General features: G+C 42.4%; 1 protein-coding gene and 1 long non-coding RNA gene across 4 annotated transcripts in view; one reads left to right on the top strand and one right to left on the bottom strand.

Annotated features, from left to right (window-relative positions):
- Positions 1-10,731, bottom strand: part of DLEC1 (DLEC1 cilia and flagella associated protein) — a 34,875-nt gene extending 24,144 nt beyond the window's left edge. For 2 of the 3 annotated variants that reach the window (XM_027733411.2, XM_039380674.1), the window contains exons 1-12: positions 10,375-10,731; positions 8,626-8,766; positions 6,715-6,871; positions 6,124-6,234; positions 4,869-5,029; positions 4,389-4,603; positions 4,072-4,153; positions 3,641-3,728; positions 2,677-2,850; positions 1,811-1,947; positions 838-930; positions 503-593 (exon numbers count right to left, since the gene is read on the bottom strand). In XM_027733411.2, the coding sequence (XP_027589212.1) occupies positions 503-593; positions 838-930; positions 1,811-1,947; positions 2,677-2,850; positions 3,641-3,728; positions 4,072-4,153; positions 4,389-4,603; positions 4,869-5,029; positions 6,124-6,234; positions 6,715-6,871; positions 8,626-8,766; positions 10,375-10,677 (1,753 nt within the window). In that variant the 5' untranslated portion in view covers positions 10,678-10,731. The remainder of the gene's footprint in view (positions 1-502; positions 594-837; positions 931-1,810; positions 1,948-2,676; positions 2,851-3,640; positions 3,729-4,071; positions 4,154-4,388; positions 4,604-4,868; positions 5,030-6,123; positions 6,235-6,714; positions 6,872-8,625; positions 8,767-10,374) is intronic. The other variant, XM_039380675.1, reaches the window with a different exon arrangement.
- LOC113994410 lies at positions 10,692-16,624 on the top strand. Its single transcript, XR_003543062.2, has 3 exons — positions 10,692-10,892; positions 11,084-11,239; positions 16,367-16,624. It is a non-coding gene; the product is annotated as an uncharacterized LOC113994410 (long non-coding RNA).
- Positions 16,625-18,621: the final 1,997 nt, after the last annotated feature.

The raw sequence follows: 18,621 nt of genomic DNA, 5'->3' as shown, positions 1-18,621 counted from the left end.
ATAGCACTCACAGTTGCATTACAGAACAAACACTAATGTTTACAAGAACTTCAACTGGTTTCATTAGCTAATCCAAAGACTGCCTATCTCTCCTGAATACCCTCATACAAGATGTGCCCCAAATTTTCTTCATTTCTGCCCTGTTGCAGCTGATGTTTTATAGTTTGCCATGTTATCTTAACAGATAGAAAAGTAAAAGAAATTAGTTGCACCTGGCAAATGGTTTTTTTTTTTCTGCTACTTGGTGACATTTTACATTGGATTTTTGGCTACATTGGGTTAAAAACTCAGTGCTTTCTGAAACCCATGCATTTGCTGCACTAAGAAAGGAACAGTATTAACAATAATAAAAAAATGCTTAGCATTTAACATCATCAGGGGATACAGTATTAATCCACTGACATAAAATGTTACCATCACTTCAAGCCATCAACCACCACTCACATTATCTGAGTATCTACAGAGTTACAAATGTGAGCTCTGAAAGGTGCCAGAAACAAACCTGTAACTGTAACATCATTGACTGGACAATTGTCACACAAAAGAGTGTATGTTTGCTGTGAGGCCTCTGGCAAAGAAGGGAAAAACAGGACCTGAAAGAAAGGGAAATAGCAACGTCTGTAATTGATTCTCTTGTGGAAGCAATGCAATAAGTGTTCACTAAAGGACAGTTTTACTGATTAGTAATTAAATCTTACATTTGCAAAAAACAGTCAGTGTCATTTTTTGCTCACACAAACCCAAATTTGCAAGGTCCAGCCAAGATCATCTAAAATGATCTTGCTTGCTAATGTGTTTGGTAAAGTATAAAAGCTTTCTATAGCACTTAGTACTAACCTCCACTGTTTCACTCTGCCCTGGAATCAGCTCAAAAACAGCAGGCTGGATCCCAAAAGGATCTTGTGTCACAAAATCAACAGTGGCAACAGCCTAAGGTGTTTAAAAAAATTAATAAATTAAATTGATCAGGTTGTTGCTTTTAAAATACAAGGTTACCTAAAAGAGGCAGTGTATTACATCACTGTTTAAACTCTTACCATATTTTTTTTCATGCACCTCAAAAGAAAGTGGCCTTTGTACATGGTTTAATTAGAAAAAAAAATGCTTTATGCTTTATAATGACCTTGGTGAAAGTCGGGGGGAAGGTTCTGTCTCCAAACACAAATGGCAGTGTCAGGAGCCCTAATATTCATGTTCACAGCAGAACAGCTCTACCTGAGCACAGAGGCTCTGTCTGTTCCTCCATGCTTATGTCACTTTGAGTTGGAGTTGTAAAATTGCAGGAGGGACAACCTGGCCCATCAGCCCTTTCTCCAGCACCAAAAATGCCAATCTGCCTGTCACATCTTATCTTCTTTGTCCCTTTCACCTACACCCTGGTTTGTGATGAGAAGCTAAAGACAGAGCAGGACTGGAGTGAACTACAGGTGCAGCAAGGTCACTAAGGGATATCTTTGGTGGGGAGGGGGAAGAAATGAGCTCAAGCACTGCTAGAACTGATTGCAATTCTATTTGCTTCAAGGGTAAGGTTAAAGTTCAAGCCACTTTTCCTTTCCCTAATCTATGCCTCAGTTTACCTCATCCCTGAGCAAGAAAACTTCTCCCAGAGGCAAGCCAGAGTAGAGGGTACAGACATCCAGGGAGACTGGTCTTGAGGATAAATGTGAATGCCTGAAGAAATGGCACAATACAAATGTCTCCAGCAAGGCCTTATGACTTCTGTGCTAATATACCATGACTAGCTCAAAATGCCTTCACACCAGGGCACTTGTACCACACCGTGTCCACTGTTTCCCTCCTAATCGCTCACCCCAGGATTAGGAGGTGGCCAGGCTTTCTTTGGCATTATAGAGAACTTCCCAGTCCTAACGCCCTCATTTCTGCACAAAATTGGTGTTGCTTTTATTCCTCCAACAAGGCAGGGACCACAATCTATAACGTGAGGCACTGCAACAAATAACACAGAAAATCAGGCTCCAGAGGCAGTGAAGGCTGCTGATTAAATAACTGTTTACAGACATTACTGCATGTGAATATGCCAGGTTTTGCAATCCTATACCCCCTCAAATTCTTTCCATTTGAAAGTTGAACAGTGTGAAGTGTACATTTCTACATTCACTTTACATTTTAATGGTGCTTTCTACTTAAAGATTATTGAATGATAAAAAGTAAGATGATTTTTTAAAAAGCTTAGTATAACAGGTAAGGTGAATTTACAAAAAAATCAAAGCAAATTTTTGCAAAAGTAATCCTGGTTGGTTCAGCTGAGGTCAGATATCTGAGAGGTGCAGGTATGTCATATCCATCTATAATTAACATCACATTCCATGAATATTAATTAATAGCACCAAATAGTTATCATTAAGTCATAATTCCATAATATTTAGGACTAGTAATTACAGTTGTAGTGGTAATTACACAGACCCAGAAAAGAGGCTCCTACTCGCTTCTCTAATAGCGTGAAAAGAAAAGAGCTTAATGAATAATTGAGGAAAAAATTGACAGGATTGCATTTTAATAACTCATAAATCTATGATGAGTGAAAATGAGATAGATATCAAAATGCAGAAACTGCACTGCCAATTTTTTCCATATTTGTTTTGTGACACAAAATTGAAGACAGTCAAATAAAAAAACCCCACCTTTAGAAAAATTTAAGATTTGGACAATACTGACATGTTAATACTGGAAGTGATACTTTAGCTTGGATTGGGATCAGAAGAGGTTCTGATGATTGAGTTTCCACTAATATATGATCTTCATAATCTCCCAGATATTCAGGAATAAATTGGACTGTATACTGGCATGCCATCCCAGGAGCAATCATTCCACCCTTTCCTGGGAATTTTCCTGGTGGGGGGGGGGAAAAAGCAAGGAATTAAGAAAAATTAAAACCTCCCGAAGTTGGCACTTGTATTTACAATCACATCTCCCTCTGGAAAGGTGCCTGTAAACTTCCCCCATCTATTGCCTAAGCCCAGCTGATAAAAAAGAATGAGCACAAGAGGCCTGGCAGTGCAATCTGTGGATGTGCACATCCTCCACAGAACTCAAGATGTTTTTTGCCTGAAATATGCTTCTCATAACGAGGAGAAACATGGAGACAGTACACAGTTTTCCTTTGCCACAAGACAAAAATGCCTTACTTGGAGGCATCTAACTTCTTCTAAATATTCCTCCAATTCCTGGGATACCACCATCTAATACCTCTTTAGGCAATCTAACCCAGTGCCTGGCTATCCTATTGTAGGAAAGATATTTTTCTTAACTTTCCTCTAACCTATCCTTCCCTGCTACAACTGAAGTGTGCTATTTCTTGCCCTCTCCCGCTAATTTTTTTTCAGTGGAAACTAAGTCTGTTCCTAGATGGACTTTGGATAAGGCTCCATGTAGGTATTCCATGGATACATTTCAATCTAACATCAAACACTTTAATTTAGTGTTCTTGAATTCCTCATTAGACCATTTGAATCTGCTTGTGACTTGCATGTGAATGTCATAAGTCAGCCTTCAGTTCCTAAAGAACTGAGCACTATGGAAAACAGAACCAAACAGAGCATCTGTGAAAAATCTTTGTTCAAGCAGATAAATTAGATTTTTTTATGTGTTAACATCTTATAAGCAGAAAAAGAATCCTTACCTGGCAAAATGAAAAATGCTGAAGTAGAGGGGGGGATAAGTCTCATATACTGATTTGTTGAAGTGATGTTCTGTAGCTCTATGGTCACCTTCATTTAAAAAGAAAATAAAAATGCTCCACTGTATTTATCCTCACTCATTAGGTAGGAGTAACTACTTCATCATCACAACCAACTCAAAAAATCTCAGTTTATTCAATAAAGGCTGAATCAGATACTAACAAAACAAAGCAGAGACTGAAAAGGGTCCATTTAGTTTTCACTGGTTTGTGTCAGTGGCATGGAAGTTAAAGGGTCATAAATTCAATATCAGGAAGAAACTCTGACTTTTGTTAAAATTCAGAAAGCCAAAAGATTAGGTGAAATATGTAGGTCCAGATAGGACATAATACTTCTCAGTGGTAGAATTAACTCTCTACAAAGAAGTTCTCACCTCATAGACCAGCCCAGCTTCATCATAGGAAAACAGAACAGTAGGTGGATTGGCAAGAAACACGGGAACAAATGATGTATCACTGAAAGATAAAAAAAGGAGATGTTCTCTTACTGCCTCATTCTCTAAATACTGATAAAATGAGAAATTGCAAAATGTATCCTTTGGCAAAAACAAAATGTCATACAGACATACTTTGTTTCCTAAGAGACTGTATAAAACATTTAGCTTGAAATATCTGTGTGTAAATCCACAGTAATTCTATAGTGGAGCTGTGTGTGCTCGAGCTCAGGATCCAGACTGTAGGTCATGCATACCCTTTGGCATCTTCTGCTTTTCTTGTGGCTACGATTTGGTCCACTTTTTCTTGAGAAATGACCAGAGATTTGCCTCCATGAAGAGTATTTAGTGGGAAAAAGCGTGGGTTCTTCAAGTAATTCTGCCCTTTCTCAAGTCTGGTCAGATCCTGACTTACTCCCTCTGCTTGGAATTTACTCTCTTTCCAGGCTGGTTTCCGTGAGGTTTTAGTTTTCTTTGAAAAACAAAGAGATCATGGTGCGAAACTAAACACGGCAATTTTGAGGATGATGAAAAAGGTGATTTGCACATGTCTAATTAAAGCTATTAGCAATAAAAATTAATATATAAATAAGGTATTTTTCATTTTTTTTATCAGATCAAATACATTAAGTATTGGAGCCAAACAAACAATGGATTGATATTCACTCTTTGTTACAGGAACAGCAACAAGCCTTACAGTTCTGACAGACTACAACAAATACACTTGTAAAATGTACCTTACTTATTTTTGTAGTGTAGTGGGTGGAATCTGGAGTTGAGGGCAGAGTTGAAGACATACTTGTCACGCTAGGAGATAAGTACACAACGTGATCCAGTGGAAAAGGGACACGCTGCTTACAAATAAATGTCTCTTTCAAGTATCCAGGTTCTGATTTTCCTGTAGTTCAAATAAAAAAAAATTAATTCTACAAGAGAAAAACATGAATGATAAGCACTTGGTCTAAGCATAGGTGTATGAATTTATTTTAAGTCATGTTGATGGTAAAAATACACTTTAAATCTTCTAGAATTTAATTTACGTTTATAATTTATTTTGCACATGAAAAGCTTAGGGCTTTAATAAGACAGCTTTTAGAAATACTAATTAAACAAGCCATATATGAAGAAAGTTAAATTACTCCCAGAAAGTTATGCTAATCTTACAAGTGACTGGGACTTAGAATGCCCTGTTCAGTTTACAAAAAGATCTATATGATGGACTTATGACAGTCAGAAAACTGACAAAAATAGGATGTACTATCTAGTCCCATGTTCCTATAGCTGGACAACAAAATTGACACCTCAGAGGAAACTCTGGGATGTGAGATTTTTAGCTTTGTTTGGAATTACAGTGGAAATAAAAAGGACACCAAATCTTGGAATTTCTGATTCAGCTCATAACTCAGAAATGTTTGTTTTGATCAGATGATACTAAAACCTTTCGCTCGCATGAATAAAAGAAGTAAAGAAATCCTGACATTGTCCAAAAGATTTTTCTTACTGATCTTACTGATCTTGATTAGCAAATAAAACTGATATATTTCCAGAACTGGAAAATTTTAAACCCAAAATAAAGAATACAATTTTATTTCACTGAAAATAGTTTTTACTTTAATGTAACCACTTTCCTTCTCTGTATGTAGTTGTAGATGTAGTTGCAGCTTTGTGCTAATGAAATTGGACAGAGGCAGGACACTCACTAATATAGTTTTTGTGTCAGATGGAAAGAACTGTAAACAAATCTGCAAACACCATTAAATATCATATTTAAGCACATTTATACTCAATAATTTTGAATTTATCAATTATATTTTGAGAATGTGCCTTCAGTGGAATTTTATGCTTAAATTACTAGAGTCCCTTCTGCTTTGGCAGAAACAAAAACAAAAAATAAAAAAAAAATAAAAATATACTCAGGTGTGCTACATCCTCCAATGCTTCAATTATAGAGTGTCCCAAAAAGTCTAAATTTCTTCCTGCTTTAAAAGTTACCTTTTGGTGCTTTAGTAAGAGGCAATTTCTCAGTGATGTAATCATCAGGGCAGATTAAATTATTTTTTCTGAGAAGTTCATTATCCAAAATCCGCCTAAAAGAGGATGCCACTGCAACAGTAAAGCAAACAATCAAAAGTCAATCAAAAAAAGCATATTAGCCTCTTAAGATACACTACCTTGATCTGTCCAAAGTAATGTTGTTTTTATAATTCATCCCTGTCAGGTAATATTTTTGGATAGACAAATAGTCTGGTATTTTAATCCCAAGACTTGGAAATGCATCTCCATGATTCTAACTTCAGTTCAAACCCAGCTAAGCACCCATTGGAGAAGCGTTTAATCTCTGTTTGCTGCTGCAATACACCAAGGTGTGTATGCTTGTACTGTTTAGGTGGTAACCCATCCATCCCAAATTTAATACCTGGAAAATGACCTGGTTGTTTAGTTTCTCAGTGTCAGACAAATGTTACTCCACTTGAATCTCTGCACAAAATCCTTCAGAGTTGCTCTGTTAATGTAAAGCCAACCCCAAATTGGTTTCCAGGTACCCTAAGCATGTACTGGGGAGAGACATTCCAGAATCCTCACCTGGTGGAAGTCCCATTTCGTGGAAATCTTCCCCTGCCTCTGCCTTCATCTGGTTTAGGATCCTTTCATCTTCAGCTTTTGCTTGGATCTGGGCCTGAACGATCTTCTTTTCTGCTTTGTCAGCTTCTGTCAGTCGGCTCTTATACTCAGCAAGGAGCTGCCACGGGCATGGGTGAACACAGAGAAGGTTGAGCTGTTACAGTTAAATGTTTTCTATCTGTCTTTTGAAAGGTAAACAGAGATAGTTTGGTAAAACATCACTTTACAAGCATAAACTGGCCAGCTAAAACACTGTCATTCCTATCTGGGTCAGAAGTATTGCCCAAGAAAAATGTGTGGAAGTTGAGGACATGCTCCCAGGACAAGAGAAATATATTTTACTTTCTATGGGACAGTAGCTGCTGCACTGTATTTTGCCTGTAAGTGTAGGAATTAAATTAAAATGGGCAGTCCTAGTGAACATAAAGGCCAGGTTGGACGGGGCTTGGAGCCACCTGGTCTAGTTGGAGGTGTCCCTGCCCATGGTAGAGGGGTTGGAACAAAATGATCTTTAAGGTCCCAAACCAGTCTGTGATTTTATGATTCTGTGATTCTTTTCTAGTTACTAGGAAGGTTTCTAAAACTCAAGAATATCCCAACAATGATACTACACTCCTCCTGATGTATTTTGGATCACTCTGCCCAGCATGGTAAGTGCTTTAACAAGCATAATTTAAAAAGAAAAATCCTGCCTCAAATAGGTATTGATGTAAGTTAAAGAGAGAATTGAGCAAAGGTGCAGAGACTCACAAGACCACCAGCAAGACAAACTGATAGACATTCATCTCAAGAGCACCTGCAGCCTGAGATGTAACAAGGCTTTACAACTTTAATGTAACAAGGTTTAACCTTTTGGCTCATTTAACAGAATTACATCACAGACTCACAGACTCACAGAATGGTTTGGGTTGGATGGGACTTTAAAGATCATCTCATTCCAAACCCCTGCCATGGGTAGGGACACCTTCCACTAGACCAGGCTGCTTCGAGTCCCATCCAGCCAGACCTTGAACACTTTCAGAATTAAATGATTTCAAGTGATTATTTCCATTACATAATCCTATTTGGTAGGGGTTTTTTTAATAGAAAAGACGGGACATAGCTCAAATAAGATGCTTCCTCCTTTCCTGCTCATTCTGGGATCCCTCAGTAGACAGTTCCACTCCATGCCAAAGTTGATACCTAAAATGGATCAGGTGGACTGTGCCCTAAAAGTGCCTGCTTGGTTTTTTCAAATTTTATTTTCTGATGATGGTGAGAGCATCGAGTGACTAGTCCAGCAGTAACACACATAATACAGTGGTATACTGTCAAGTTGAAATTAATCCTATCCAAGCAGTCCATTGCAGAAGTACTCATACATATTACTCAAAACATACCGTGTCCACTGATATACTATCAAATTAGTCAGAAGAAATATAAAACCTCAGATTTTTCATCTCTGAAAACCTTCATGAGGGTATGATGACAGAAAATGGAAAAAAATACCTCTTGCTCAAATCATCCAGCAACAGCCTCTACTTTCATACTTTGACAGCAGCTATTGGAGGGATGACAAGATGGGAAGTCTGGGACACTGACCAGCGGGTACAGGGAGAAGTTGTCAACCGGTTCAATAGGCATTTAAAGGGCTACTGGTTTTACTGTTTGTACTGTGTCTGAAAAGCTGTCCAGAGACAAGAATATCATGAAGGATCACGTGAATATTAATTTATAGGAAAGGTTCTGTGGGAAACTGTTCTCAAGTGAATTTCCATTAAAATGTCATTTTTAACATCAACATCTGCCTTTTTATCTTATTTTAGAGAGGATATAGAAATTACAAAGTAGTGATTAAAGAATTCCAAACTCTGACTTGGTTTGGACTTGTACCTGCTCCAGCTCATCTGTGAAGCCCTCATGATCAACACCGTCTCCTTCTTGTAACTCGATCCCAGTTGTGTCCATGTCCACCCCAAAAACATCTCTGGTGTACAGGTCCCCAAAGGCTCTAGCCAGCACGTGGGAGATGTCCTGGGGAGAGAAAATGAGGATGTTTAGTGCTTAAAGCCTTAGACAGGATGGGAAGAGATCCCTGGGCATGTGTTAATGTCTGGAATTAGCAAATGGAGGAGGAAAAGTGGGGGGAAAGGGCTGGGAAAGGTACGTGGAAATGTGTGTGCATGTGAACACTGAGGTGAGCAGGGGGGCTGCACACACAAGGCAGTGCAGGCACAGACATGGTGTGTCCTGGCTGTACCTGGAGGTGATGGTGATGGACACGGGGCTCTGCGAGCACAGAGCACACGTGTGTCATGGTTTGTGCAGGGATGGGGCTGTGTGGGTGGAGTGTGTGTGAGAGAGAGACAGAGCATGGTACGGGGATATACGTGTGTGTCTGTGTGTCAGGCCTTGTGCTGGGTGTGTGCCTGTGTGTCCCAGGGTGTGTACAGGGGTGGGTGTGTGTGTGAGGCTGTTTGCAGGGGCAGTCTGTGTGTGTGTCTGTGAGTGTGAGACTGATTGCAGAGGGGTCTGTGTGTGCAAGTGCGTGTGTTTGTGTGAGGCTGTTTGCAGAGGGGTCTGTGTGAGACTGGATGAATGGGGGGGGTGTTTGTGTGTGTTTGTGTGAGGCTGTTTGCAGGGGCAGTCTGTGTGTGTGTGTCTGTGAGTGTGAGGCTGTTTGCAGAGGGGTCTGTGTGAGATTGGGTGAATGGGCGTGTGTGTTTGTGTGTGTGCAAGGTGGTGTGCGTGTGAGGCTGTTTGTAGGGAGGTCTGTGTGTGTGTGGCTGATTGCAGGGGCGTCTGTGTGTGCAGGTATGTGTGTGCAGGTGTGTGTGTCTGTGAGGCTGTGTGCAGGGGGGGCTGTGTGTGTGCACAGGGGGGTCTGCATGTGTTTGTGTGTGCAGGTGTGTCTGTGTGTGTGAGGCTGTTTGCAGGGTCTGTGTGTAGAGCAGAGAGGTCTGTGTGTCTCTGTGCATGTGAGGCTGCAGTGGGGTCTGTGTGAGCAGCAGTGCGTGTGCGCTCAGGGGGGCCTGTGTGTGTTTGTGGGAGCACAGGTGTGTGTGTGTGGTGGGGAGTGAGGCTGTTTGCAGGGGCTGTGTGTGCAGTGAAGGTTTGTGTGTCTGTGTGTGTGTGAGGCTGTTTGCAGTGGGGTCTGTGCATGCAGGTTTGTGTGTGCAGATGTGTCTGTGTGTGTGAGGCTGTTTGCAGTGTGTGTGTGCACAGGGGGGTCCGTGTGTGTGTGTGTGTGTACATGTGTGTGAGGCTGTCTGCAGTGTGTGTGTGTGCACAGGGGGGTCCGTGTGTGTGTGTGTGCGCACATGTGTGTGAGGCTGTTTGCAGTGTGTGTGTGCATGGGGGGGGGGTCTGTGTGTGTGCACGTGTGTGTGTGAGGCTGTTTGCAGGGTCTGTGTGCACGGGTGTGATGCTGTCGGTGTGTGTGTGTGTGCGCACATGTGTGTGAGGCTGTTTGCAGTGTGTGTGTGCATGGGGGGGGGGGGTCTGTGTGTGTGCACGTGTGTGTGTGAGGCGTTTGCAGGGTCTGGGGGGGGTGTGCACGGGTGGGATCTGTCGGGGGGGGTGGGGGGGGGGGGGAGAGGGGGGGGGGGGGGGGGGGGGGCGTGTGTGCCCGTGCTGTGTTACCTGCGAGCTGGGCTTGGGGCTTCCCATAGCCATGGCCAACCCAGCACCGGAATCCTGCGAGCCGGGGCTGGGGCTCCCCTCAGCCATGTCCTCTGAGCCGGGCCTGGGGCTCCCCTCAGCCATGTCCTCTGAGCCGGGGCTGGGGCTCCCCTCAGCCATGTCCTGCGGGTCGGGGCTGGGGCTCCCCTCAGCCATGTCCTGCGGGTCGGGGCTGGGGCTCCCCTCAGCCATGTCTTCTGAGCCGGGGCAGGGGCTCCCCTCAGCCATGTCTTCTGAGCCGGGGCAGGAGCTCCCCTCAGCCATGGCCAACCCGGCCTCTCCTCAGGTCCCGCCGCCGCCGTTGCCGAGTGACGGTGCGGGCGGGCAGGGCACGGCCGGGCGGGGTAATGGCGGCCGCCCCCTTCCCCTCCCCGGGCGCCATCGCCCCTCACACCCTCGTCGGCGCTCTGGGGACTGAAGGCGGCACCGCCAGGCTCCTCTACCCCGTCTCCCCCTGCCATGTACATTTTAGTGAACTTGTAAGGACGAGGAGCCTTGATAAGAAAGGAAATAAAAGGTTGGCTTGAAAGCTGGGGAGGGGATTTGTGCTTTTGGGGGCGTCGTGAGGGTATATTTGGGGGGGGGGCTGGCTCGCCCCTCCGCCGCTGTGCAGATGGTGGGTTGGAGCTGAGAGAAGAAGCCAAATCCTCTTCTGTTTCCCCTCACGCAGCACGAGGAGCATGGGCTCATCCCTGCCGCTGGAGCCGGGCCGAGAGATGGGAATATTCATCATCGGCCCCAAACCCATCCATCTCCCCGCTCTGCCTGCGGCGCCCTGGCTGTGTATGCTGGTTGCTAACAACAGCCGCCGGCTCCGCTGAAACAGGTGATATTTGCCATAGAAACTATCCTGGTGTAGATTTTCTCCTTGTCCTGCTGCCTTTTTTTTTTTGTTTGTTTTCTTTCTTTCTTTCTTTTTCCTCCCTCGCCTCTTCCACTCTTTTTGCTCAGATTGAAGGAACCAGACTGTGGCCCCCGGTGCTTCTCCATCATCGGGCTCCATCGGGGTTTGCAGGGATTGGAAGTGGAGGTTGGCGATGTAACAGCCCCCATGGAAAAAGAAAAAAATTACAAAACTAATTATAATGAACCAACAGGTGTTGTTGCACCATCAGATAAGCCAAAGGCTGGGGCTGCAAACCCCACAGCAGCCGTGGGGGTGTTTGAAATTCAACTGGTGTTTGTAGGCACGAGGGCTTGAGACTACAGGGTGTCACCAGCTTTGGAGCTCCCCAGAGTCTGCGTTTGGAATAAGACTCCAGATTAGACCCAGAGGCACTGTGTGTTTTTAGTTTCCCTTTTTTTTAAAAAAAAAAAAAAAAAAAAGAGAAGCTTGACAAAGGGAAAGCTTGGCAAATCTGCAATATCTCATTCCAAAGGCTAAGGCAGAGAAATCGCAGACCTCTGACATGGGTAGGACCAGGTACCTGTGTTTTCTGATAGAAAAGGTTTTACAGAATCATAGAATCGCTGATTCACTTGGAAAAGACCTCTAAGATCGTTCAGTCCAACCATTAACCCAGCACTGCCATGTTCACCACTAAACCACGTCCCCAAGGGTCACATCTACACATCTTTTGGACACTTCCAGGGATGGTGACTCCACCACTTCCCTGGCTAGCCTATTCCTATGCTTGACAACCCTTTCAGCTAAGAAATTTTTCCTAATATTCAACCTAAATCTCTCCTGGCACAACTCAAGGCCATTTCCTCTGGTCCCCGTCACTTCTTTCTGGGAGAAGAGATCAAACCCCACCTGGTTACACTCTCCTTTAAGGCAGTTGTAGAGAGCAAGAAGGTCTGCCCTGCACCTCCTTTTCTCCAGGCTAAACAACTCCCTCAGCTGCCCCTCATCAAACTTGTGCTCTTAAACAGCTTTTTTTCTGTGCAGGCTCATAGATGTGTCCTTGCCTTTAAAATTAGGCTGGAGCATCCACATTTTAACACATTTCCATATCAGAATTACAACTTTCCTCATCATGTGGCATTACAGTCAATTATAACATATGTTTGTTAACTGGAATATTAATAAACTCCAGCATTTTAAAAAAGAATTCTTTTCCAGCCTTTAAAATGGTGACAGTAAAGCAGATGTTTTTGTTTAAAATAATATATAGATGCACATGAAAACTGACAGTGGAAAAAACTTTCTGTACTTTCATCTTTACTGTCTTTCAGTAACTTGCCAAGCACATCATCTCAGTTTAGAAGCTCGATTTTCTTTTTCAAACTACAGTCCATGAAATCTGGAAGTGCAGGTGAGATCCATCTGCCCAGCAGCCAACTGCAGGATCAGAAGGGAGGGCTTAAACACTGGGCCAGAGCAATACACAATTATTTCCCATATGACACTGGTGTAATTTTCCTTACATTTCCATTTTTATACCATTATCATTTACTCAGATAGACTTGAAAATTAAACGCCACTGTTCCTTGTGTAAAGCTGTTTAATTCATATATATATACACACATTTCCATATAAATATGAAGAACAATTTGCATATATATCATCTTCTTTAGCACCAGTATAAGATATTTAAGTTCCAAAGGCTGAAGAGAGACTCATGAGTATAGGAAATGGAAAAAAAAAACAATCCAAACAGAAACTTTATCCTACATATATTACTGATACTTAACAGAACATTTTTGTATATAAATTAGCCAGATATGATTTGAATACAAACAAGGAGCTCAATTACTTAGTAAGAGATGATGTGTACATAACTACATTGCAGAGTGGGACTGTACTTATATTTTGTACAAAAATATCAAGCTCCATACCAGTTTTATTTACCTTGCTCCTCTTTTGTCAAAAATACAGACAGATGTTGTGTCCTTGGTCTGTAAGTCAGCCAGTATATTGCTTTATATATATATTTATAACCAATGGATAATTGTGTTTGTCTAACTATAATCTGAAATTATTGTCAACATGTATTCCTTACATTTATAAATACTGGACTAATAATAATATTTTTTCACTAAATCACAATAGCTTGCTGAAAAGTTCATATATTTATCTTCATGGTGACCCCAAAATCTTCACTAATGTCAGTGGACTTCCTTAGAGAGAGAGCACTCACTAAAGGGATTCCACTCACTCGATATTTGAAAGGTTTCTTTGAAATGATGGAATTTAGGACACTTAAAAATATAAATAAAAGGTAAAAGGTCTGCTGAGCGGGCTGCCCCCACTGTATTAATACAACAGCGTGGATTAATTTGGATATATGTACCTATACATATCTCAAACGTAAATATAATTCAAATTTTGTATCTAGCTATTTATATAAAAGATACACAAAATATTCTTGGATTATATATTGATTTTGTGTAAAACATAGATCCATAGGGTTCAGAATGCATCAAGACTCTGAATATTTTTTGATATTTTTAGTATTTCCTGACAACAGGACACGTCATGCAGAATTCAGGTGGCATCGTTGAGATGCAGGAAAGCAAGGGAACTGATACTGCAGCGCTGCCTTTTATTGTAGAATTGCAGTGTTTTACATACTTGCATCTGGGCAGCAGAAAATTATTTCTAGTTATTTCTATTTTTTTCTAAGGTTTTTTTTGGTTTTCACGAAGCAATTCCCAAAAGTAGACTGATGGATGATTCGCTTTGACACTGCTGCCCTCCAGTGGTCCTGTTAAGGCTTCCATGTTTTCAGGAAAGCCTTTAAAAACAAACATTGTATTGAATCTTTGTTTCGATCAGGTAACTGAGCAGGTATAAATATTTACATCTATGCAATCGAACATATTCTCTTGCCAGTGCATTAGGTAAAGTGTTTTCATTCACTACACTGGCAAAACTATTTATTATCCTGTAATTATTGCAGATGCAGGCAAACAGGTATGACTGGAATGCGAGTCTCCTTTGCATGTTACCAGGTGTCCCTTGAAGAAGAGCTAAAAACGGCATCCACAGAATGACTTTAAAACCCAAGTAAAATTTGGAAAATGGAGAAACAACCTTTCAGTTTCAGGTGAAAAACGCCAAGCAGCTGAGTTTCTGAAAGCTGGCTTCTCCCACTGCACTGCTTCCCTGACTTGCCAAAGTTGTTTTTTTCTTCAAATGTCCTGGTTAGTTAAAAAACTATCCATCTCTTACAGCTCTCACCTTGCTGGCTGTACTGTGATCATCTCCAATCCTCTTGAAGACAGTTTGAAATAAGCTGTGTCTGGCAGTTTTCCACCTGGATATTCCTCATTATTTTCTCTCTTAACATGTGTGGGGTTATTTTGTGACTCCCTCCTGATGTGAGTCAACCATTTCACTTGCTTCCAGTTTACACTTCCTGACTTCAAGCATTTCTTTGTTTCCTACACTTCTTTCCTGTACCTACAAGTCTGTCCCTCACCATGTCAGTGGGTATTGCTGTACTTCTGCTGAAATACTCACACTGGAATTTCACTCAGGCCACGTGGGATTCACAAACCAGACACACCCAGCAAGCAAGAGAAGCATGTGGAAAATGCATTCACAAAGGGGCCAGTCATTCCTTTGCAACAGCAGATACATCACTCTCTAATTAAACTGGAAATGGGCTGTGCCTCCATGCAGAGATCCAGAAATCCTCAGTGATACCCCTCTACTCAGAGATCCTCCACACTACCTCTCCACACAGAGATCCAGAGAGTCTCCATGATATCCCTTCATGCAGAGATCCACAAATCCTCCAGGCTACCCCTCCACACAGAGATCCAGCTGGAGGGTGCAAGTGTAGATGACACTGTCACTCTCAGGCAGAGCAGAACAAGGGGCTCCTACTCCACTGACATATTCCTGTGTCAGAGAGGATTATTGGATCGCAGTCTGACCTTCTTTTGTCAAAAGCTATGCCTCTAGCCCCAAAACAGTTCATCCAGTAACATGTTCTGTTAAAATTGGTGGTTTTCCTTCTGTGCTCTGTGACTAGCTGGGGTTCCACCAATTGTTTGTAAGGAATCTGTGAAGGCTAACAAGGAAAGCAGCTTCTGGTTAGATTCACAACCCATAGTTTCTGCTTATGGATATGCCTTTTTTCCCCAGATTAACAAATAAGGTTAACATTTTCACACTCCAGAATATTTTTCCCTGTGGTCATAAAGGCTCTACTTAGTGCTAGTTTTGATGAAAATCCATTTCCTGGCACATCACATACGTGGTGATGGACCACAGGCTTAATTTCTCCAGATCCTAAGGACTTTGCAGTAATAAAATTATTTAATTGATTCTGAATACTGTTCACCTGCCCTTCAGGGGCATCACTGAGGAGATGTCTGTATCTGAGACCTACACTGCAGATTCCAGGTTTGCAGATATATCTATATATAGATAGATAGATATATGCATGGACTAGGTTTGTGTGAGCTTCTTCTGTCCTGAAAGCAATCTGGCATGGCATGGCAGAACTCCACTACAGCTAATTTATGCTGCTGGGAATAACCCACTGATTGACACTTTTTAGAAGGAAATATGTTTCTCTCTTTCCTTCTGGTTTTCAGTTCTTTTGGAAGCTCAGCAGCCAGGATTTCTATAAATGCAAAAAAAAAAAATCATCTTGGAAGAAGAGAAACTTTTGCTTTGCTCCTTCTACTTGTCTCCCCACCCTTGGCAGCTCCTGTCTGAGATCACCCTACTACTTAGTTTTTACCCCTTGTGATTTACCTGTTTGGGCTCATTCAGCCAAGCCATGTCTACCAGAAAACCATGGCATGGGCTTGTTTTGTGCTGTTCCAGTGCCTTTACCAGATTTTCCCTCCTTGTCTTGTAATCTTGTGCAAAAGAAATTAAACTCCTTTTTTCTTACCTTTATCTGGTAAGTTTTTTCTCAGCCTCCTGTCATCAAACTTCCAGACACAACATGTTTGCAGATGCTCCTCTGCTCTCCTGTTTTGTGTGCTGGGTGAAATAGTTAAAGGGAAAAATGCAAATCATTATTCCATGTCTGTCTGTGCTCCACAGGTCCGTAATGTGAGAATGTACTGAGCCAAGGCCCTCGACTGTTAAAAGATGGGGCAAAGTCTGAATATTAGGAGTAGAAGAAGACAGGAAAGACCCACTATACACCTCCTATGTGGTGCAGAGCAATGAGGAATTGCCACCTAATTCAGAAGAAAAAGGAATCCAAACACCCCCAATACGAACCTCAGGAAAAGTGCTTATTAAATTTTACCTTGATTTATTTTCACCTCCCTGAAAACTGCCAATTTAGGCCAAGCTCCAAACAATATCTTTCCTGGCTATGTCGTTTCAGGGTGATGAATGGAGCAGGTTTAAATGGATTTTTATCCCTTTATCCTCAGGAACTCGGTCACAGACAAATGACCCAGAAAGCCAGCTGAGTTAGGACTGCAGAGCTGAACCAGAACATCTTGCTTTAGTCATAAAATCATGGCATCATACAATGGTTTGGGTTGGAAGGGAACTTAGAGATATTCTAGTTCCAATCCCCCTGCCATAGGCAGGGATGCCACTGACTAGATCAGGTTGCTCCGAGCCCCATCCAACCTGGCCTATCCCAAAAGATCATCTCAAAGAGATTGTTCACCCTGGGACAACATGAATATGGAGTGCTAGAGTTACCTCCAAAAGCCCTTGCAAGGGTAGGATGGGGCATAAGTAAATTAATGACAGGCAACACAGTGTCCTCTGCTGCAAAGAGCTGGAGTGCAAGGAGAGGACAAGGAGAAGGCATGTGGCTGGTGCAACCTGGCCCTGGTGATAGGAATGAAAAGGAAATGATTTGGGTTTCCTAAAGATGGCCTGGTCTCATTTTTGATTCTCACTGCAGACTAGGATGAATCTCCCTGGAAATACTGTCTGTAAGAGTCAAGATAACTCAGTATGAGAGGAAATCCATCCTACTGGGATGGGAGAGTGCAAGAGGTGGTGATGTCCTGAGGGCATGCAGAGGCTGTCATCAGCAAAAGGTACAGCTGTGTTATCACCTCCCTTTTCCAGCATATTATTTCATTTTTGCTGGTAGGAAAAGATAAGGCTGGCTCAGCCAAACCATCAGGCTTGCATGTGCTTTTCCATGTGAGCCCTGCAGTGGATCAAAGACAGCAAGGAGGATCAAAGTGGATCAAAGACAGCTCCATTCACCAGGCGTGTACATGCCTACAAAATCAGGATCTCCTTTCCTGCCCATGCTGGCAGGACACATTCAGTGGGACCCTTGTGATGACACAAGGGATAGGTTGTTTCCATTTAACTTCAGTTATTGCCATCTAAATGGCCTTTACCAAAGGCACTGAGACAAGGAATGGCCCTGGTGTGGAGGTCCCAGAATGACTGGTTTTCTCCCCATTGGGCCCTGCTGTGACCCACACATAATAACCCTTCTGTTGAGCTGATTACTTGTGTTTGCATCGTAACATATCTCTAGGCAGGCTACTCCAGGAGCTGCTTCGATGATCTTGTAACATTTCTAACACAGGAGTTTCCTTGGGGATCTGAGCAAGGAAAGGTCTCCCAAGGGAAGGTTTTGCTCTTGGGACAGTTGCCTGCAGTTGCCTCCGTGTCATGTAAGATGCCCAAGGATACAGAATACGTTTGCCAGGGTCTGGAGGATGTTGGTGTACGATCTGTAGGGACTGACAGCCTTCTGAAGCAGAAGCAGGTGGCCAGCTGGCACACCCTGCAGCACTTGAGATGACATGGAGACTTCTGGGTTTAGGCAGCCAAGTACTGTTTTTACAATTGTTAAATTCAAGGAGCAGTGCTTTTCCCCCCTCTGGAGCACCCAGACAGATCTATCTGTGACAAAATAGCAATCAAAGTACGACCTAAAGTGCTACACTGTAGCATGAAATCCATTAAAGTATTAATTTTGACCTGGAAACATTCAGTTACCTCACACAAGAAGTGCCTGCATTTGAGGGCTTCCCCATTTTTTTCATATTCAGCAGAACGGGTGAATTCTTCTTTTAATTGCACTTGGCCTTAAAAAAATGCACTCCTGCAGCACAGAATTATCCCTCATGCATTAGAAGGTGTGAAAAACCCTTCAAAAGCTCATTTTACCCTGAGCTGCAGCTGGCACCTTGGAATTAAAAGCATCAGGTCTTCATCCTCATTGGAGTTAAAGAATACAAGGCATAAACCAGTGAGAGCATGTCCCATCACGTCCTGCTGGTGTGTTTGTGTGCTGAGATTCCACATGGTTGCAACACTTTTGAGTGAAACTGTTCTTTAAGTAGCCAAAGCTGGTTTGT

The sequence above is a fragment of the Pipra filicauda genome, unplaced genomic scaffold (assembly GCF_003945595.2).
Source record: "Pipra filicauda isolate LSUMZ 115617 unplaced genomic scaffold, ASM394559v2 scaffold1_size10287979_pilon, whole genome shotgun sequence".
NCBI lineage: Eukaryota > Metazoa > Chordata > Aves > Passeriformes > Pipridae > Pipra > Pipra filicauda.
The sequence above is the reverse complement of the archived record's forward strand: the minus strand, read 5'-3'. Positions and strand labels throughout refer to the sequence as shown.